Raw genomic sequence first — 23,295 nt, 5'->3', positions numbered from 1 at the left:
TAGGGGACTGAGCACACAGCCTGGGGGAGCTCCGGGGTTTAGCAGAGTGACCACAGTGACTATGAATCTCGACTGCCTGAGGTCTATTAATAAGGAAGTCCAATATGAAGATGCACAGTGTGGTACTCAAGCCCATGGTGCTACTTCCGGGCACCGTCTCGGGCGCCTGCGTGCAAGAGTTGCTCCTCGTAGTTGTTGTCTTTTATCTATATATTTATTTACTTTCTCTAGCTCTTATACTTATTTATAGTAACAATGTGGTTTCGCATGTTTTATATTTGATATTTAGTATTTAATTGAATGTGCAATATGACTTGTCACCAAATGACTTGTCACTGTCACAGGCTGCTACAGTACCTATTCTCTACTGGGGCACTGTAATACGTTACTTTAAAACTTTGTATATTGTATATTGACCTATTGTATATTGCATACTTTTATTAAGATGTATCTGTATTATCTGTATTGTAATTTTGGAGCAACCTGGCAAAAAGAATTTCGGATTAATAAAGTTCTATCTAATCTAATCTAATCTAAATGTGCCATTCAGTGTAATAGGGGAGATGGGGTTGAATCTGGAGTTGAAACCAACTTCCTTTGTAGGTGTTGTTAGTTTCTAGATGCGTGAGTGGAAAGCAGTAGGAGACGGCATGTTGTTTGGATATGTTGAAATTATATGCAAACTGGTGAGGGTCCATTCTGGCTGAGATGTTGTTTTCATAAAATGCGAATAAGTGCCAAAGGGCAGTAGTCTTTTATCACGTGTTGTTAGTACACAGCCAGGCATGGTATGGGATAGTTTCAGGCCCGGCTGCTATCAGGAAAGATGATCTCACACATTATGTTTTTTGACATGGTTATGATTCTATCCAATTACTTTATATTTAATTAGGCTGGGTTAAATAATTATCTTCTGCTTGTCCCGCGAAAAAAGGATTATAAGGCCACTTTGGGGGAGCAACGTTTCATTGACTTATTATCAACTTTTTGATAAATATGGGAAAGTTGTTGGCATATAGCTACCTATTAACAAATGCATAAAGATAGGGAGCAACATTTGTTTGGAGACGTGTTTCTGGCCACCTAGTATACTCTAAAAATAAATGTTGAACATATTGAAATTTGCCTTTTTTTAATGCTGCAATCAAGTTAAACCTTGAATTCAGTATCACATGTTCCCTACATATTGACAGAGAAACATAGAGGGGAGCATTGCCCCTCTCTGTGTTTAATGTAAAGACGGTTAGATCAATATTTGAGGAGTACGTGGTGCTTTTACAGCTGCTGTTATTGCATGCACCGAGGGTCAACACATTTCCTATGAAGAACCTTTACTCTATTTTGCAACATGTCTAGACTTGAATTTAGGTATCTAATCTTTAGTTACATCAGCACAGTTGAAACCCTGTCATCGGAGTACGACTCCTGACCTTTCCCTGTGTTTTTTATATATCTGTTGTAATTTATTGTCTTTTATTGTGATTGTAGTAATGTGTTTTTATGTGATTGTAGTATTTACTTTGGCCCGACCAAAAATCGCTTTTAAATGTGCTTTATAAATAAACTTTGATTTGATTTGATTTGATCCAATACAACAGTCAGATGCCACTGTATATAGTCAAGTAACTAGAAAAATAATACATTGAGTAAGATTTGTCTCTGAAGTTATTGTAATTGTCTTGTGGAAACACAGTATGGACATTGACCTGTTCACTGTAAGGTAAGATACACTTAGACTAAAGGATAATAGGTTGCCACGTTACAACTATTTTTCTTAAGTGCTTTCACATGCCAGTGAAAAATGTGGTTAACAAATGTAATTCCTGTACTCATAAAAGGGGTTAGGCTGTGTTCCAATCTTTCTCATTGTAAACTAATTATATGATTATAATCGCCCAAATTCAATTATAGATTGAGGTTATAAAACTAATTGTCATTTGGCCAAAAGGTGATTCTAAGTTTTTTATTTGTTTTTACTTCACAGTAACAAGAACTTTGTCTCTTTTATTTACTCTGTGTGGTAAATAAATTAGCAGCATTAAACATATTCATGCCATGTTTTTGAATTGATTAATGATTATAATTTATAATCTTCTTTTAGTTTGCACAACAAATATATCATTTTTAGATACAGTATAAAGCTTGTATTTGTGTGTATGTGGTTGTACTCGTGTTTATGTGTTTTAGTTAGCGTAAATGTGTGAATACAAAAGTGATACTACTTGTGGGAACTTATTGTCCCATTAAATCAAACTGCAAGGAGAAATTACACAACATGGCACCACTACATCCAAATACAGAATACTCGTTAGTAATTGGCTAAAAAGGGACTGTGCCTGTGAACACCCCTACGACAAAGTAGCAGACCTGTGTGTCCAATAAAGTTTCACCATCAGCTGAGCTCAAGCTTTACAACAGACCTATCAACAACTCTACAGCAGAGTGGGGGCTGTCAGTGGCCTCTAGTGGATCATTATGTTTCTGCAGAACAGCACATAAATGTTCCCCCTCCATAAATTAATCCTACATAACTACACGTGCCCATTTTCAATCGGAGCAGTCATTATTTCCTGCTTTATTGTCCTTGAGAAAGAATTAAATAAAATCCTCACTCAATGTTAACCTTTTTCCTGGATTATATCATCAACTTGCTATGTGATGTCAAAAGTCCTAGAATTCAGTCTATTTGTAAAAAATAAGAACTACTATTTGATTTAACATACGGTATGTGTAGTTTAATTTATTGGTCAACTATCCGTTATTCCAGCACTCTCCTGGTGAGCTTTTTAATAAGTAAAGGAGAAAATAAATTTGACAACGGTGTCTCTTCTTGAATAGTCTAAAAAAGTTTTTTTTTAAATGAAAAAACAATTAACTCAAGGTCCACTTATTAGTTTAAAGTTCAAACCATCATGAGAGTTTGTTCAGCAGTGAGATGATTTTTGTCGATACTTAGCATGCTCAATTATCAAATGTGTATTACTAGGATTCAATGTTTAACATAATGGTTAATGGATGCCACTGGTTGTAATAATCATTGTTAATTAATATTTCAGTCCATCTATTAGATTTGACAGAGATTTCAACTCTATTGTCATTCTTAAGAACAAAACTTAAAAGCTAGTTTTCATGGACCTTGAGTCAAGTTTTTATTTTATATTATAGGCTAATTACCTTATATTGGCCTTAATGTGGCTATTGGGTAACCTTATAAATGGTTTGTGATCTAGTGGCTGCATGCTAAGCTATTTGTTCTATTTTTATTTGGCAAATTGACACTCAATGTGAGAGAGATCCTTCTGTTTGAAGGATGTTGAAACAATGCTTTTCATCCGCTTTACTCCAGCAGTGACAGGCTTGCGACAGTGTTGAGTTACAAGTTGGCAATAGCAACAAAAGCAACCTCAGACTACTTTATCACTGCTTCAAACCCCCCACCTAGTCTGTATTGTACTCACTCTTAGGTATAGATAAACACTCCATGTGCTAGAAACAGGTGTCAGGCTTCAGGAAGACACACACACACACACACACACACACACACACACACACACACACACACACACACACACACACACACACACACACACACACACACACACACACACACACACACACACACACACACACACACACACACACACACACACACATATACACACACAGTTAATTATTTATCCACTTACTGAAATGCTGACATACACACCGCCCTGCCTGCAGTGTCACTTTAGCCTGAGGTTACTGTCATAGGTACTGATGGAAGAGTGTACATCTTCAGAGGATCTGAGAGATAAATCATACAGGGGGAAAATTGAATTAGGTTATACCTTATTCATTATATAATATATACATTATGATATACCACTTTTTGGCTCAGCGTGTACCACATGGTCATTTGATGTATTAAATACAGGGTTTTTCATCCCAACACAATATGATGCTGGTGTTTGTAGGTTGTAATTAATTCCACCAAGAAGGCATAATATTAACACATTTGCTACTGTAACACTTTCTGTTTATTCTCTCTTTTGTGTACTTCGCAATCATAGGGGTATTACATCATTCAGTATAAGATGTCCTAGGCTACTGTAGTTTATCCATGAATTCCTTATAATCCATTTGTATACTAACTGTTTTACATGGGGTTCTGCATTGTATTGTGTATATTTGGTGAAGTTAATCAGTACATGTCATACTATCAAGATTTCCCCTCAAATGTGGACCGTTTATTTTAGATATTGTGCTAATAATAGTCTCCAGTGATAATTTTCCACAGAACGCTGCTGCGACTGTTTCTACGATGGAAGCAGTGAGTGTGGACGGATCCATTCTGTCTGCGGTGGGGGGTTTCTTTTTAGCACAACAAGTTGTTAAACCGTCATAAAATACATTTTAGCTAATGACTACATTTAATTTTGACACGTATTCTCATTCCTTTTATTCCAAACGATGCAGTTATTTCCAGCATTTAGACCAAGAATGTTAAATTGCCTTCGAAGGGAAAATAAAACCCTTTAGTTGTAAAGTGGGGAAGTCGGATGAAAACCGAGCTCTGTGCCACATCTTCCACTAAACGATAAAGCCGCTACACAGGGAACTGGAGGAAGAATCGACAAATAAGAAACAAAAATAACATTTAGCCTGTTAATATAATCTTTTTTCTGTCTGAAAGTGACACACCGTAGTTACAGCTACGGTGTAGCTGGTTTTTTGTTAAGAGTTTTATCAGTAGGAGGTTCGCTACTTAAAGTTGGCGTGAGGTGTGAAAGTGGGCTTAACCGAAGAGGACTTTTCAACTCCTTTATTAGGTAAGTTTACATCACTTTATATATAAAATACTGCTTAAAGCTATTTCCAGTCATCTCCGGTGCTTCCATATTGTATCCTGGTCTGCTGTGGCAATGTGTCCATAACGGAGGAGGCTGTTTATAGGATAAGGGCTACACCCTCCAAACCTCAGAGGTGGTAGAAGTACTCAAATCTTGTACTTAAGTAAAAGTACAAGTACCAGAGTGTAGGAAGGAATACTCTGTTACAAGTAAAAGCCCTGCAATCAAAATGTTACTTAAGTAAAAGTACAAAAGTATTAGCATCAAAATATACTTAAAGTACTAAAAGTTCTTAATTGGCCCATTCCAGATGATTTTAATTAAATCGATGCATTAAAGTGAATCAAAGCTGGTAAAGATTCCGATACTTTTAATTACTTTGTATACTGCAGGGTAGCTTGTGAATTTTACTCCATGTGTAACTAAAGTCCAATTTAAGTGTTGTTTTCATTAATCCATATCTGCAAAGTAACTAAAGGTTCAAACGTAAATGGAGTAAAAGTCTTAATTGGAGTGGGACAGAAGTACAAAGTAGCAAACAATTTAAATACACATGTAAAGTACAAGTATCTCAAAATTGTACTCAAGTACCATACTTCAGTAAATGTACTTAGTTACTTTCCACCACTGCCTAGCCTACATCTCACTTCAACTAAAAACGTTTTAAAGTGTTATTCAGCAAAATGATATTGTATTTAAGGCAAGCTTTCTACCTAGCTTGAAACATAATGTAAACCAATACAAATGACATAGTTGATATTCATGCATTCATTTTATTGAAGTCAGAGTAAGGCTGGGGCAAGTTTGAAATCATTATCAAAAAACTTTAAAAAAAAATGTAAATGTTCCTTTACTGGTAGGCAGAAGAAGAAGGAGTTCTCAGAGTATTTACTTAAGTAAAAGTAGCAATACTACATTGTAAAATTTGGAATTATACATCCCTTAAAACTGCATGCTTGCCAGGCAACTAATTTCAACTAATATTTCCCACTTTTTCATCTCCCACTTTTTTAATTCAACACCAAAGCCAACATGTGAAGAGTCCATCCAAAGAGAAACATCCTTTCAAACTCACTGGTCAAATAAAAATAACTGTGCTGATTTTCCAATAATGATCACTTGAGCAACGACTATTAATGATGCATTAAATCATTTTAGTTGATGGTCTGGTTTCTATTAGATTAAACCATTTTTGAAACCAACGTCACACATTTGAAATGCAATCACACAGATGTTCTTTTTTTCAGATACATCTCCTGACCTGATTGATAGTTACACCGTCTCCCTTTCTTAAGCCTTAGCACTACTATCCTGTTGCCTTGACGACTGGTGTGTCAGGGGACTTCATTCTGAACTACAGCATGTTTTTTTCTGACGCTAGTTCAAAGAGACTGCCACGAAGCAGTGCTGTACGTGTGAGATTTTGGAAAACTAATTGTACTCTTTCTTCCTCTAACACTAATGCCTCACCCACCTGATGCAGTGTCAGCAGCACAGAGCAGTACACATCAGTACAGAGCAGTACACACAACTTCAGGCTGCAGTGCTGCTCTGCCTTTCCACTGCACAGCAAGCACACCACACACACCACTACAAATTATGCTTTCTTGCTGTGCACCAAGCTATATCAGTTTTTTCTCTGTCATGTTTTTGCAGAGTTAAATAATAATACATCTTCTGTCAAATCTAGGACTGCAAATAATGAAAAAAATCATAATTTCCTATGGTAAAAGGTTATGGTGGTCTTCAATTGTTCAACAAACAGTCTCAAAAAGCTTTATGTGATTTATGTGTAGTTTGGACAAACAGTCCAAACCACACATATAATTGTTTTATTATAGACAACCAGGAACTATTTATAAATTAGAAGAAGGGACCTTAAAAAATGATCTTCTCATTTCACTGATAATCAAAAGAGCTACCACTTAATTCTGTCTATTGGCTATATCTATCAATTGTTTTGTTGCCAAACAGCTTGTTTCCTTGAACTGTCAGAAGCATAATGAGCTCAATCAGCATGTATCCAAACATACACCCTTCACCTCTCCCTTTTTTCCTTCCTTTGAAATGTCTTCTTCGCTAATACAAGAAGTAATGAGCATCTAGGAAAACAGTGGAGTGGCCTTCTTTGTTTTGACAAGCCCTTACCCAGGAAATGAAGTGTTCCTAAGAATGGCAAACAGCAGTGAAACTGGCCTGTTTGGGGGTTTACAAGATCTTGGGAGGGGGATACTTGCTGCAATGGAGCCAAATGTGAACCAGTCTCATTAGGAAGGGAACCCGCTGGAAAAAGTGGCCCATACAGTCAGAGCAGGACTGGCTATGGGGGTTGGGTACAAGGGGCGAGTTGCTGTGTATTTGAGGGTCATTTTAAACACCAAATCTGGATTTCGAGGGGCTGCTGCGTATCAAACAACACTCACAGACAGCTTATAAGACAACTTATTCTGCATCTGTTGCAGTGAGAGCGTGATTCTCTCTGCAAAGAAGATCATGTAGATGTCACAACAATATCTAGCAGTTATTTCTGACCACATTTCAAAATATTTTCCACTGGACACAAGGAGCAACCTTATAAAAAAAAATGACTGTCCCAGTTCCCAGCTGTGAAAACATCTAAAACATCCTGTGACGTCTCAAATGCAGGCCTGTGAATACCTAGGAATAAGATAGATTTTACAAGCACAAATGGAAAAAACAACATCGCTTGTCCCCCGCTTTCGATTTGGAAGGCTACTTTTTTTGTCCTGCTTTCTCTCATTTTTATTCCAGGATATGACTAACTCAAGTCATATTTAATACGCTCTAATTGTAACCCATGATTTGTTTGTGGAAATGTTTGTTTTTGTTTAGCTTTAAAGAGCATATTTCAGACGCCAGGAGAATCTCTAAAACTGTTTTGCGAGTTTGTTTTAACCAACATTCCTTTCACCAGAGAACACTCTGTTTTGCTGTTTTCCCCCCAAATTATAACTGTCTCCTCTTACAAGCCGACTCTTAATTTAGCAGCAGAGGGCCTTGAAATATCATGGCAGCACGTTTCAGTCTGCCAGCTGGGAATCTTACGGGTTTCATGTGGTTTTGTGAGTGTGAGGGAAGAAATAGCAACGCCCATATTTGTGTCTGCTCCGACTCAGCACTGAGCTGTCCTGGAAGAGGCCATGTGACCCAGAGCGGAGGAGATGCTGCTGCTTCCTCATCCTGTTTCATGTTAGAGCGGAAGGACGGCGGCCTGCAGGGCAGTGTGGAGTTTATCCCACAACCCTGTTTAAATAGCAGATAGTGATATAAGACTGTGAACGTGAGCGGCCCTTTTATTCTACTTGGTCAATCCTGCAATGTTAAGCCATAAAGGTTGCCACAGAGTTGGATAAGGCCCCACAAAATCGTATGATATTTTAATGCAATAGAAGGCTTTTGCTCTGATTTAAAGCAATATCACATCATATATTATATTTTTGTAGGGATTCCGTTTGGCCAAATCTGAACATTTAGCTCAAAGAAAAACAATCTTACAGAGCTTGTAGAATTTAAATCTTGAAACACTTATACTGAAAAAGAAATCAAAGTCAAGTCAAAGTCAACTTTATTGTCAATCTTCCAGTTTGTTTGTACAGACAGAGAGATCGAAATACCGTTTCCCACAATTCAGAATATAAAAACAATGTATATAAAAATATGTGTGCAAATATGTACATATATACACAGTCAAAGACACATTTTGACATGTGCACACATTAAGACCTAGATAAAAACACAACAATAAAATATATACAAAATAACAGTCATTTCAATATGTTGATAATGTACATCAGTGTGTGCATTTAGTGCGAGATTGTCGTTATAGCAATTAAATCACAACCTTTCACACTGCATCGGTTGGTGTTGAGCCTCATTCATTTAGGATAAGTTAGGACTGTTTTTGTAACAGTTCCAACATTTATTAAACCTTTAATTGCCCTTTGCTAAATTGCTGATTTTATAATTGAATATGCACGAATAAGGGAACTGTGGAGGAGAGCTGTATTTAAAGTGCATCTGGTTCCATTGATTTATTTTCCATCCCTAAGCCCCAGTGACATTGTTAAGACTTTATGTCACTGGCTGCTCCTCAGATCTGCCTCTCACGCTACTCTGTGACTACGATTCATGAAATTGCAGGAAATGACACCCCTGTGTGACAATTATGAGTAATGAGGGCGTCCGTGTGTAAAAAAAGAAAACCTCATCCAAATTCACACTGCGCTCATTTATTCTACGCCCAGATAAAATGGTGCTGTTGCCAATAACACAGGAGTAATGGGATTTCAATAACTGAACGTAAGAGAGCATGGGGATAATACATCTCTCTCTCTCCCGTAAAGTCATTATACGTAACACAGAAGAGTGGAGGTGTTATTCAGAAGAATGATTATGTAATTGAACCGCTGGTATTAGCTGGAAATAGTTTTTCTTTCTATGTGTCATACTTTTTCCATTCTTTCTTCCTCCCTGCCCCCGCACATCTCTCTTTCTGTCCCTCCCACACACTTAACCAGAGTCGTGTTGTAAAAGATTTGCTCAGGTTTTGCAAAATCTCTTCCTTTGATTTTCAAAAAAAGGATAAGCTGACAAAGGATACTTTTTTTCAATTCTTCAACTCTTACTAAGAAACCAAAATGCTTTCTTCTTATTCGAGAAAGAACATCTGCCCCCACCACACTGTTTGTAAACTTAAAAAGATAAGCAGCACAAAGTGTCCTAACCTTTTGCTTACTAACGGTTTGCATCATCAGTGGGCTGCATGCACACAGTGTCCCATCTGATCCTTAATATGCTGTTATGGCTTTACCCTGGATGTGTTGTGTTTATGCATCCTCATAACCTCAATCATCCGTACCCCTGCATACATGAATAAACCCATTTTGCAGAATATAACCATGGTAACGGATTTAGACAGAAGCCAGAGGTGAATAGGCCCAGGTAGTCAAATGCTTCATTCTCCCTGTTTACATTGGTATTTTTTGTATCCATCATTTGTCTTTCCATCTTCAATCAGTGTCTGAGCTCCACCTTCACAGATTATTGTTGAGCTGAATCAGAATCAGAATACCTGAATTAGTCCCACAGAGGGGACATGTACATTGTTACAGCAGAAAAGAGCCAAAGACAGCGTAATGTTACCTAAGCATGCATAGAAAAAGTACTAATGATTAAAAAAAAAAGAAATTATAATAAAAAAAGTTACACATTTGTCAAAAATACACACCCTGTAACAGTTCTGAGGATTTAGCAGCCAGGTATATATTGTACAGTTTTTAACGGCATATATATATTGCACATAGTTGGTATTTAATAATAGATTCATTTTTTTGGTAAGCGCTTTTACAGGTGCTCAAAGTCGCTTCACAGAGATAGTGAAAAGAAAAGAACAACAAATAAATATAGTTAAAGTCAAGCAATACAACAACAATCACACATTAAAAGCCAGATTGAAGAGGTGAGTTTTTGTACGTTTTTTGAAGGTGGTGAGGTCAGTGCAGTCTCTGATGGGTAGTGGGAGTGAGTTCCAGAGGGAGGGGGCAGCGACGGAGAAGGCTCTGTCCCCCCAGGTTCGGTGCTTGATGCGATCCATTTAACAACAAGAGGTGTTATAGTCTGTGTTGTTGTGTGTGAGGGGGTCTACTAGGATGTCTGACCATTTCAGTAACAACAGTCAGTATCAGTCTGACCTTTATTAAAGTGGATTAATTGAGAATGACAATGACCCAGGACACTTGCACCACCTCCACCATGCAGTTAAGGGTCGATAGATTATCACCCTGCCAGAGAATTAATAGTGTATTCACTGAGACGCACACATACTGTAGACACACATATTGTAACCTCCTGACATCTTGCTCCAGATTCCTCCCCCAGCCTGGCTGTTCATCAGCACACTTTTTACGATACAACAAGCTGAGAGAAATGATTGAACCAATGAATGATTTATGATACTCACATAGGGATATTAATGAGCGTTGTTGGTCACCTGCAGGAGCAGAGGAGGCAGAGCAGAGGACACGAGGAGAGTAGAAGCACAGAGGAGAAGTGTGAGGAGAAGGTCCACCCACCAGCTACCCGCCTGCCGTCCTGAGAGCGCTGAGTCATGGGGAAACAGAACAGCAAGCTGCGGCCCGAGGTCCTGAACGACCTCCGGGAAAACACCGAGTTCACGGACCACGAGCTGCAGGAGTGGTACCGCGGCTTCCTCAAGGACTGTCCCACCGGACACCTGACCGTGGAGGAGTTCAAGAAGATCTATGCCAACTTTTTCCCCTACGGAGACGCCTCGAAGTTCGCCGAGCACGTCTTCCGCACGTTTGACACCAACGGGGACGCGACCATCGACTTCAGGGAGTTCATCATCGCCCTGAGCGTCACGTCTCGCGGAGGGTTGGAGCAGAAGCTGCGCTGGGCCTTCAGCATGTACGACCTGGACGGGAACGGATACATCAGCCGGGCCGAGATGCTGGAGATAGTTCAGGTGAGGATAAACTGTATTCATTGTTTGTATATTCTGTGTTTATATATCAATCTGTTGTCTAGTTTGGGTCAAGATCAGCCTTATTCTGCATCTTCTGAGATGTAAATGCAACCTGATGAGGCTCAAATTATTATTTCCACTTATGATGGGTCTTATCAGTACATTTTCAAACAAATATACAGTATATCCATAATCATTTATATTCATTCCAGGCTGAAGGCAAAGAGGTTACTTTCTACAGATTTTAATTCCAAATAAAGCTGCAACTAAGTATAACTTTAATCTATGAATCTGATAGATGTTTATTGTCTGATTTAATAGTATAGTATGTCAAAAATATGCAAAGAAAACGATAAAGTCTAGTATTTAATAATAAAACATAGTATAGTATGTCTAAAAAATAAAATAAATAAAACATAGTACAGCATGTCGAATATAGTCAAACAAACGACATGCAGTAGTATACTATGTTGGGTACTATGTTGTTTGTATCGGCAAACAAACATAGTACTGTAAAAGGTATCTCGAAATATATTCATTGATCATATTCAGTTTACTAAAACATACATACAAAAAGCCAACCTTCACATCTCAGCTGCTGAGGACTTCTTAATACATTTGCTGCTAAATGACTGAAATAATTAATCAATTATCAAAAAAGCAGTTTCCAAATATGGATTCATCCACTCAGAGCTCAGAGTCTCAGAGCTTTCTGTGTTGAGACTGTTTTAGAGGTCATTTTCTGATATGTTCAGGCTGCCCCCTCTGTTTTCTTTCTTATCTCTATGGCTATATTTACTCTCCCAATATGGTGAGCTGAGCAGCCTGCAGCCCCAAATCAATATTGGCTCAGTACGTTGTTTGTGGATACAAATGAATGTGCAAAAAACTCAAAAGCATCAGAGCTTGTGTTATCAGTGAATGCTTTCTGTTTTTCCACAAAACCTCTCTCATCCCAGACCTTAACATGATTCTGAAAAAGTGTTGAGCTGTAAAAGATACAAATAGATGCATCTGAGAAATGTTCACAGTGTCTTATTGTGAGAGCAGGATGAGCTTCAGTTGCCAAAGCAGCAGCATTACCCAGGTAGCAACAGAAAGCAGGTCAACGCTTTCAGACAGACAGATGTAACAAACGGGTCAGGTGGGAACACTTCTTTTGTATCTTCTGTTCCTAAAAGCTTCACCAGACGACACAATAAAGATGCACATAACAGCAATCGTTTCCACTCCTCTCTGTAGGCAATTTACAAGATGGTGTCATCAGTGATGAAGATGCCTGAGGATGAATCGACCCCGGAGAAAAGGACGGACAAGATCTTCAGACAGATGGACATTGACAATGATGGTAAGAATAGGAGAAGTTGATTATATTTTTTCGTAAAAATAAGTAGTAAGAAGTGAATACTTACCCAAACCGACCCTTTAAAGTTGGACATAAATATTCATACTTTTTACCCCAGTGTTTACAGGAAAAACAACATCATCAAAACAGCCTGTCTTAGTCCCTTCCTCTTCGATCACCCATCTCATGTCCATTTATAAATGTTGTTTTAATAAAATACATGGAATGATCTTTGACATGAAACAATTACCACCACAGAGCAGGTTTCAAAACAACAGGACATTTGGAAGATAGAGAACAGAGAGAGAAAGACACTGACAGAGAATAGGACGTCATGTACTGTAACAACGTGACATAACATGACTCAGCAGATAATTAACAGCCTTTTGTATCTCTGCCTGCTGAGCCAGCTCGACGTCAGAGGCTTGATATTTAGTGTGAAAAGGTGATGCTGCAGCCATGTGCTGTGGACTTAACCATTTCACAAGCTGTAAGATATTTAGAGCCACTCCTCTGACATTGGGCAGTGTGTGTTGAAGCAGGAGGTTCAGGAAGTCTGGAGGTCAAACTGTGTGTCTGAAGTTTAATAAGATCAGCAGACCAGGCCTGGGGGCACAGCTGCAGCCGACACGCCTTCCTAATGCATTTACACAGATGCTGTGTGACGGAGAGCGGTATTTATTTTAAACTAATCACGGTCAACTGTTGCATTTTATCTTTGTGGTCGAACACTCAAACAAATGATGCAATATTGCAATATGCTGACTATTGGTCGGTGGAACACACTACCAATATACAAGATATACTGTTCAAAATTAAAATAGTGCAAGAAAATTGTTACTATTAAACCATTTAATTTTGAGTTACTATGCCGGGTTTTTGTAGTTATTAATTCATTTCTATCTTTATTTGTGTTGCTTCCAAAGAATATTTAGTTACCCCCTGTTTATAATCTAATCTAAAAATCCATATAATATGATAATATTTCTAATTAATAATATTATAGTTTTTATTTCTATTGGAATTTTTTTGCTATAATTTGATACAAATAATTAAAAATGTGTCATGATCTTACAAAGTGAGTTGGAACCAGTAATATTGATATATAAAATAAAATACAAGATGTTGCCAATTCCTATTTTTCTCAAATCAGTGCTGATAATCAGTGCACCGTAACATACCCTGAATTATAAGACTCAGCTGCAGGTTGATTTGTCAGCTATACATGGCTCAATTTTTCAGTCGTAACATGTCACTGCAAGTTCATTGTTATTTATTTTCTAAGTGTAGCACACTTTGCCTTTGCTGTTATCTGGGGCAGCAGAGAATATGTTGAAGGCACCGACACCTGAAATAACCATCAGAGATTTTCCTGCAGGTGTTGGAGGCTTTTTTCTGTGTGACTCACCCGTCCATCACACGCTCCACTGCCTGCGACTGAATCCTTTATTCTGGGTCTCTGCTTCACAGGTAGACTGTCTTTGGAGGAGTTCATTAAAGGTGCCAAGAGCGACCCGTCTATCGTCAGACTGCTGCAGTCGGATCAGGGAGCCTCTCGTCAGTTCTGAGGAGGAAAGAGACAATAACACACTCACACTCACAGAAACACAATCCGACCCCCTCACCAGACAATCCTTTCCTTTTTCAAACACTCCTTGTCTTATTGTTTACATGAATGAATACTTCTCTTTTGTCAATGTGGCCCCCTCTCTGTGGACTGACGTGCTTCAGTGGAGGTATTTTTCTATATCGCTTTTTCCAAAGCTCCCTTGCCTTGAAATGGCTTTTACCTGTTCTCCTTAAGTGAAGTGCCATATCATATATTTATACTGACTGGATAATATGCTTGCAAGTATTATCAATCCCATTATGTTACACCAAGAGGAAACTAATTATCACTTCTTATAATTTCAATTGTACCTGTGTTGATAAACGGCTCGTTGTTGTTCAGGATGTCACGTTGCTCTTCTGGACAACTTCTACATTTGGTATTGCATGCGCTCTGTGATGAGATTTCTGATATTGTAACAGTTTACGTGAATAAGGAGGCTGTGATTGTTTTTATCTGTTTTTATTTTTGTAACAAAAATTTTGTTTTCACACAATAAAGTCGTGTAAGAAAAATCTACACAAGAAGTCCCACGATATCCCCTTGTCCTGGAAAGACATGATGTAAAACCCAACAAGACACTCACTTACGGGTTTAAAAAACAGAAAAAAAAGATATAAGTCACATTAGGGTTGATTATTGAAGTGTTCCTTTGACAAGTCCACATTATAAAATAGGTTTTTTTAAGGGGGGCTGAGGAGGGGAGAGGGGAACAGTGTTTGAAAAAGACTTGAATGAACGACTGAAGTGCCACATTCAGAACCTCCTCCCTCCTCTCCTCAGCTGGGGGCGGCCGTTTAAATCAGCGACGTTCAGCAGGTATGTGAGGCAGGGGTCACTCCAGGGACACGACACAGCCCCCCCCCCCCCCCTCCCTCCTGGTCCTGTGTGATTGACAGATGTGAGAAACGGCAGGTGTCTCTTGTGTCTTTTCTGGAAAATTTCAGTAACTGGGCGACCGGGCCTCCCATTCGTCCACAGGAGAGAGGAGGCGGGTCGCGCAGGACCGGATCAGACCAGATTCCACCTGCCGGCCTGGATCAGGTCCCGCCCCGTTTGGGCTCATAACTCAATTTTAGACAAAAAGTCATCATCATCCAGGTCGACGTCACTGAGGTCGTAGTCGTCCTCCTCGGGAAGCTGCAGAATATAATCAAAGACAACTGTTAGCAAAGCATGGGATTAGAATTTCACTTCAAATAAAAAAAAATCCAAATTAGTAGATCTTTAAAAAGAGAAAACAACTCTTAAACTGAGACACATGGACTTTTCAAAAAGAAACCAAATGTAGAGGTTTTTGGAGAACTCCCAACTACCATATTACATAATCATGATTTATTGATATCCTGATTTGTTCTTCTGTGTGCATGAATGCAGCAAGGAGCAGGTAGAGGTAGCTAAGGCTGAAGCAGTACGCATTAAATCCCCTCTGATGTCTTTCAGGCATGACACTCGCTTTCTTGACTTTGCCGCAGGTCAGGACTATACACTGACTTTGACTGGTATTTAACTACACTGACGACTTTTCTTTAATAACATACAATCCTATGACTTTTGATGAAAGCTTCAAGCTTTCTGTCAAACAGCTGTAAACCTTTTGTCATTAGTTTTCCATCTTTGCCCATCATGTGATTTCTGGTCTGATCCACTCACCTGTCCATCTTTGCCGTCCCATGGTGCAACAGTGTGAACTTTGGGCATGGACCCATTTCCCAGAGTGGCAGTGGAGCCACGGCCCACAGAAAGCTCCCTGAAGAGAACATGAACAACATCGTTCAGCTTTGAGGCGTCATTTTATTTAGATATTTTTGTAATGCTAAAAAAAGAAAATGTACCTGAGGAACTCATGAATGCCCGTCTCACTGAAGGAGCCTCTGAGCAGAGCGAACTTCATCTTGCGTGAGTTGATGGCGGCCATGGCCGGGTAACCAAAGCCTCCGATCCCCAGAGCGGCCTCCAGCTCCATCTGAGTGCCCGCCTCCGTCCACAGCCAGCTGATAGAGAGACACAGACTATTAGCCACAGTCATAAGAGGTCATTTGTATAAACACCTGTGACTGGTCTATCATTCTTACCCCCAACTCTTCTTCTTGTACTTCTCTGCCATCTTCGTCAACACCTCCAGGTATCCGTTTCTACCTGCTGCGCCTGGTGAGATACAAACACAGAGGATGGCGAGCGAGTGAGTCAAGAATTGTTAGTAATAGATCTCAGCAGTTATTGGATTAGCTATTGAATAACACAGTATAACAATTAAACAAGTTTGAGCGGAAAAAACACAACAAATTGAGGTAATTAATCATCTTAAAGTTATGAAATGCTTGGTTTTTATTCAGTGTCAAAATCTCAAAGGTCTCCGTTGCGTTCTCTTTGGCGCCATCTATGGTGATGCGTGTTATTTGAAGGTTTATTTTTAGATCTCACTTTTACTAGTTTTTTAAGTTTGATTGTCGTCTCTTTCACTTGCAACTCTAGCAGATACTGAAAAGAAAAGACATCTAGTACGTAATACTGCAAATACAAGAGCTTTCGTCAGCGAGCCTCAATTAGGAACATGTACCTCTTTCTACAAGAGTGACTTAACAGATATTTCTTTAGGTGAATTTTAGAGCTCAGTGTGTAGAGGGTGAGAGTTGTGACAGTCTGGTCTCACCTGTGTCCAGGATGTGGGGCAGGACACCGATTACACACAGCTGACTGTCCTCACAGGTCTTCTTCAATGTGTCTTCACTGAGGATCTGAGAAAAAACATTAACATTATAAACTGATTTAGTTTAACTGATATCATGTATAGACAGACATCAAAGGGTCGAATACATATGATCCATGAGATTGTTTCCCCCTTTGAGGTGTGTTATCGTGCAACACTTCACAGATATATAATATGTATTGTTGTTTGACTGGAATGTTTAATTGCTGGTAGAATGAACTTTAGTTTAATCAACTAAGTAGCACAATATATTTAAAAAAGGGATTCTCTTGTGGTTAAAAAATGCAAAAAATATCACCTCTAGATGATTTACTTTTGCCTTTCTAGATCGCTTTTGTGAATATAGTCTAATGTCAACACTATAAACTTTCATCCACCAATGTATGACGCAAGAACGCGAGTGCACTGACCTCCAGCAGCTCAGGAGGAGGAGCGTGGTCGGAGAACAGATCCAAAGCCCTGGCGATGATGTCTCCTCGGGTGCGACCTCCCTGGTAGTCTTCGGGCTCCTCCCCTTTACGGAAGATCTTGATGGTGGGGAATCCACGGATCTACAAAATACAAGACACATATTTTTTTCCAGTGCTGCAAATAAATGCCATTGATTCAGTTGCTCATTAATAATAAACTAGAGATTCAACATTGGTAAAATACCCTTTCATTTATTTTGATGTTGCAATGATTGCTTAAACTCAAATGTTATCAGTACCTGGAACAGCATGACATGGAGCAAGAAATAAAAAAGTACAGAAAAAAAATTCTTAGGAGAATCAACAAGTTAGATTTCCTCATGCCTGATTGAAAATACATGTTCTGACTTACTGCATACCTGGTTTAATCGCTTTGTTCTCTCAGTAACAGATTTATTGTTCTTAAAGTCTATGTTTGAGTTTATATAAAAAAACAACAACACTCATTTAACTATTTAGTACCAAGATTTCAGATTAGACCATCAGGGATGATTAAAGGTCAAACCCACTCGTGCAAACAGATCTGACAGCTTGTGTAACATCACAGCATCAAGTTCAGACTAATTTGGCTATTTCATTTTAGTTGAACCTAAACCAAGGTTAAAAGCATAATTTGCAGCTGTGGCCAACGTGTATCACGAAAAAGGAGGACGTTCTAACTTTTCTTTGACTTTCATTACAGTAGTTGTCAGAACTTTGCCCCACAAGTGACTCCTCACTCACCCCGTAGCGGCCGGACACCGCCTGGTGGACGGTAGCGTCCATTGCTCCGAGACGAACTTTGCCCTTGGTCTGCTCCATCACAGCTGAGGCTGCAGCTGTCCACTCAGGCTCCAGGCTGCGGACCACATAAGAGAGCAACGCTTAAAACACACACACACACACACACACTATGATATACTAAAAAGGAATAATTCAGCAGTAAAGATTTTTTAAATTATAAATAAGATGTTTTCTTCTTTCTTAAACATCTGCTTCTGAAATGCTGCCCTCCAACGTAGAAAAAGTTCCAGAGTGGTGTCACATTAAAGAAATAAAAAACAGCTCAGATCTCAGAAACAGTTTTAATGAAGATAATAGTCTACTGAATAATACTTCCAACAGTGTTGTCAATCTGGTCCGTGGAATATCCAGATGTACTGGGCCATTTTATCCAGAAAGAAACATTGCTTAGTCTATCGAACAACGCATTTCAGTTCTTCGAGAAGCACAAACAAACCCTGATTAGCTCTGCAGTATTTGGACACCATACTCACTTTTTGCAGTGTCCACACCAGGGGGCGAAGAACTCCACCAGCCACACTTCCTCACCCTGCAGCACCATCTTGTCAAAGTTGTCATCAGTGAGCTCGACCACATCCTGCTTGCTGCCAGCACCACCACCACCACCACCACCACCACCACCGCTCTGTTGGGAGGCAGTGGAGAGTCACTCATCAATGCTGTCAGAAGTGTTTGATCTTATTCATTTTAAATAATGAGTCTGCGTCAGAAATGTCCTCCCCAGGATCCCTGCTGGAGCTCACCTGTTTGTACCCGGAGCCGCCGGACTTTCCGCTCAGCCGGTCCTTCACCAGACTGTTCAGAGCCTTCATCGCCCCGTCCACGATGGCTTGGCTAGTGCGACCCCCTGCAGAGCAAAGAGATGCAGAGCTCAGTTAATCCAACCAAACATGTATTATAGAAACTTAAAGACTTTGTTACAATAAACATTAACAAGGCCTGGGACCCCCCCTGGCAGTCTCTACTATCCACCCCATAAAAACATTAAATTAATGCACATCATGCAAACAATATCTTGTTCTTTATAATACTGTAAATCCTGCACAACCCCCTTGAACATCTGCACAGTTCTGCTCCACAATACCTCTTTTTAAATCTGCAAAGTTCTCCACTTTGAATATAGTATTTGTACGGTATTCAGTTTCTTGTATATGTGTATTTTGTGTGAAAATGTTCTTTATTTTTATTTGTTACAATAGTTTTTATAATGGCACCATATTTTGCTCCTTGTAAAAATAAACGTATTCTCTTCTGTGTTTTTGTATGCACCATTTATACCGAAGCAAATTCCTTGTATGTGTAAACCTACTTGGTAATAAACCGGATTCTGATAACTCCAACATTTAGAAAATACCCTAAAAGGCAATTACGTTTTTCGACTCATTGCCTAAGAGGAAACAGCTTTTAGCAGGGCCTGATAAGGTTACTCTAGATTTGAAGATGTAAAAAAAAAAAACGGAAGCTATTTTTTTGGTGCAGAGGTGTCGAGTGTACCTTGGTAGTCCTCTGGCTTGTTCTTATTGGCTCCGAAGACCTTGATGGTGGGGAAACCTTTGACGCCAAACTGGCTCCCCAGTGACTTGTGCTGGTCTGCATCCACGGCCCCAACCTTCACGATACCCTGAAGGATTTCAGAACAGACACGTTGGAGAGTGCAGTCTCAACTTTTAATTACAGCAAGCTTGTTATTCATTTCCTCACAGAACATTGGTGTGCTGATTCACAAACTCTGGAAGTGACGCATCGATAAACAGTAACAAGTGCCACAATCACTTATGTATGCAGGATCTGTCCACGCATACAATATTGTTTGGATAGATAAAATCTGAGGTGATAACTATGTGCGGAAAAGCACATTCCATGAAATAAACAATGAATAATATTAACTTTCAAATAAGAACAAGACTCACTAATATTTGACTACAGTCCCATATCTGCCCACGCCTCACGCCTGTTTGCTGTTATTCTCACTGCTGAGCTACAAACTTCTAAAACACTCGTAGGGGGAACAGAGCTGTGAACCTCGCAATCGGGATGCATCTTCAATGTTGTCTTTGCCGTGAGTGAAATAAACAATAATACCTCTAGCTTATCTGATACCATTATATCTTCCTTATTCAATTAGTTTTTCATGTCTGCAATCATCTAGGGAAAGTACATCGTCTAACCCATATGAGTCATATTGCTAATTGCAGTAAACAAAACGTACTGATATTTGATTTGACTGGTAAATGTCAGATGGCGTTTTGTTTACCTTGAGGGTAGTGGCAGCCTTTTTCCAGTCAGCAGTCAGACTCTGACAGTGACCACACCTGTGGTGATGAACAAGAGAAGAAAGGGGGTTGAATAACATTGATGGTTAGTGATTAATTACAATAGAAATACCAAAATAAATGACTGAATATCAACACACCCTGTATTTATATAACACATTTCACTTTCTGTTAACATGCTTAGGAAGGTAAATCTCCTGGATACTTGTTCACTTCACAATTTACTTCGCTCTTGGGATATAAAAGCATTTTATGGACCCTTTTATTGCCACTGAATAAATATGCAACATGCTTTTTCATGTTATTGACCTGGCAGATTCTTCCCATGACAGCCATGTCATCCAAATTAAATAAAAAAGGGCCACTTTTCAGAAGAAAGTCATTTTCTTTAAAGTGTGTTGTGTTCAGTGTGTGTAAGCATGTTGTCTACTTCTACCTATTGTATAACACATTGAATATTGTTTATATCCTGTGCCATTATATCCTGCACTTCGAATTACCTGAAAATAAACTTAGATGTAAATGCAATCTGACCAAATGAGGAACTACCAGTCTCCACAGATCATATGGTTAATGTTTCTATGAGGAGGAGCAACTACAATGAGTGAAAACTATGGCCCCTGTGCCACTACCAGGTTGATCTGAGGACACTTGTTGCCACTGAATATTGACCACCAAAGTTACATGGACTCACCAGGGAGCGTAAAACTCAATCAGCCACAGACTGTCACTCTGGAGCACCTCCTTGTTGAAGTTGGAGGGGTTGAGCTCAACAACATCATCACTGGCCGAGTAAAAGGCTTGGGCAGAGAGGACCAGGGAGCAGCCCAGCACTCCTGAGGACAAGGGAGACAACAAGGTTTACTTAACAATGCATGCTCAAATGTGTCCAATGGAATGGTCTTGGCACTGAAATGACATTGTAAGGCTATTATACACAGCTTATATGCAGAATGATGTAACAGCAAGTGAAATTGGCGTTTATTTATCAATTGATTCAACGATAACGCAGGCCTGGCACTGTTCTGTGCACTTAGCTATTCGAGCTAACCACAGTAGCCTAAACACCCCAGCACACCTCACGTTACAACATAAACAAAACTACTTTAATTACAGGAAATAAGTTACATGAATGCTTTCACTCACCAAGTATAAACGATCTCATGGTTAATAGCTGCTCTCTGCAAGGCTTCTGTGTTAGAAACTGCTGCCACTGCTTCCCTCAGAAAAAGTACATCGGAAAAACTCACCGTGGCCCACGCTGATTGGTCCACAGGCGGCGACGCTGAGCCTCAGCCAATCAGCGAACGCCGTGTAGTTTAAGGGGAACCGGTACGCTGAAGACAAGTGGAGGATAAAGAAGGGAGCATGTAAATTGCATCAGTGAAGATGCATTAACTAAAACAAGGATGTACCTCTTATTGTGTTACGCAAGAGTACATCATGTTTATACAGAATAGAAAGTAAAGTGATGTGTAAATTCAACATAAAAAAGGCTACTAAAAGCTACTGTTGTGTTTTCATTATTATGATTGGCAGTAATGGAACCAAAAATACAAATACAGACAGAAAGTATTGCCAGTATAATCAAATATATTGGTTGAGTATCAGATGTAAAAGTACTCACAAACAGCCCTTGTCAGTGTGGACTGGAATTTGTATTACTGATGCAACATCGTGTAACCATTATTTAATTTTGTAGAGAGGAGCTAATTTATGCCTTTAAATACTTTTGGATATGTTTTTGGATGTGTGTTTTTAAGCAATGCATAACATTTTACAAACTCATGTTCTGCAAAGTTACTTCAGCAGTTGTATAATTGCAGTAGACGTGTAGAGTAGTATAAAATTATACAATGGAAACCTTCACGTAAAGTACAAGTAGCTACCTCAAATGTGAACTCTACAGCATTACAATATTTAATGACTACTTCTCTCCTCACATTTGATAGATTCGCGGTAATACACAGTTGATTTACTAATCTTAATCCAAAAATTAAAGCTTAACTTGATGTTTTTGTTACTCTTGTCAGAAGGTTAAAACACTATAAAGACACTGACTTGACTCCACTGCATTGCAGGTTTTACTTTGGTAGTTTTTGGCTTTAAGAAGTGACAGTATTTTATAACACAAACACATCCTTTTGTTTTAATCACTTGTTAAAGGATTCCTATCATCAGTAGTTTCCACCATACTTTGAAAGCAGAACAACAGAAGTATTAAGGATACTGTATTGTGGAGGTTCTGCCACTAGGTGGAGACAGACAACACAGCAAAGTAGTGTCATGGTCTGTCTGACTGAACATTCATAATTCATTGAATGCACATGCAGAACTGGTCAGATAACTCAGAGTTCAAGTTGTTACAAATCAAATTCTGCAGTTATAATGGAGAGTAGCCTCATAAAACCTAATGAATTATTGCAAGATAATGCTAAAAAAAACAATAATACAAAAAAGAATAGCCATAATAATAATAACCCAACAACCATAATAATATCTATTCTTATTCTTATTCTTATTATTGTTATTGATGCACTATATTTACAGAGCCCATATTCTCACTAACTAAGCCTCTGTGTATTTGGAATTGTATGATTTATTTGGTGATAGCCTACAATACATTCAAAATGGATGATAGATAATGCCTCTAGGTCCGTGTATGAACAAAAACAAACTCTGGTTTTGTTTCCTATCAATCGATTACCCATAAACTTATAGTTGTAAGTCGAGCTTGGCTGGCATGGATGCCCAGCGGAGTGCGTGTCTGT

At 39.0% G+C, this 23,295-nt stretch overlaps 2 protein-coding genes across 2 annotated transcripts; one reads left to right on the top strand and one right to left on the bottom strand.

Annotated features, from left to right (window-relative positions):
• Positions 1 to 4,580: 4,580 nt before the first annotated feature.
• On the top strand, positions 4,581 to 14,590 carry hpcal1 (hippocalcin-like 1). The gene is made up of 4 exons (XM_034143065.1): positions 4,581 to 4,808; positions 10,846 to 11,334; positions 12,577 to 12,682; positions 14,150 to 14,590. The coding sequence occupies exons 2-4, from the start codon at positions 10,957 to 10,959 to the stop codon at positions 14,245 to 14,247; spliced, it is 582 nt and encodes a 193-aa protein (XP_033998956.1). The 5' UTR covers positions 4,581 to 4,808; positions 10,846 to 10,956; the 3' UTR covers positions 14,248 to 14,590.
• Positions 14,591 to 14,734: 144 nt separating this feature from the next.
• On the bottom strand, positions 14,735 to 21,798 carry pdia6 (protein disulfide isomerase family A, member 6). The gene is made up of 13 exons (XM_034143064.1): positions 21,671 to 21,798; positions 21,219 to 21,360; positions 20,506 to 20,563; positions 19,746 to 19,872; positions 18,995 to 19,098; positions 18,725 to 18,876; positions 18,192 to 18,306; positions 17,409 to 17,549; positions 16,942 to 17,026; positions 16,364 to 16,436; positions 16,124 to 16,282; positions 15,942 to 16,038; positions 14,735 to 15,428 (listed from the first exon to the last, which is right to left on the bottom strand). Exons 1-13 carry the CDS (start codon positions 21,687 to 21,689, stop codon positions 15,351 to 15,353), a joined length of 1,350 nt encoding a protein of 449 aa, XP_033998955.1. The 5' UTR covers positions 21,690 to 21,798; the 3' UTR covers positions 14,735 to 15,350.
• Positions 21,799 to 23,295: the final 1,497 nt, after the last annotated feature.

This window comes from Trematomus bernacchii, unplaced genomic scaffold (genome assembly GCF_902827165.1).
Source record: "Trematomus bernacchii unplaced genomic scaffold, fTreBer1.1, whole genome shotgun sequence".
Taxonomy (NCBI): domain Eukaryota; kingdom Metazoa; phylum Chordata; class Actinopteri; order Perciformes; family Nototheniidae; genus Trematomus; species Trematomus bernacchii.
Note: the sequence above shows the minus strand (reverse complement) of the source record. Positions and strands in the feature narration are given on the sequence as shown.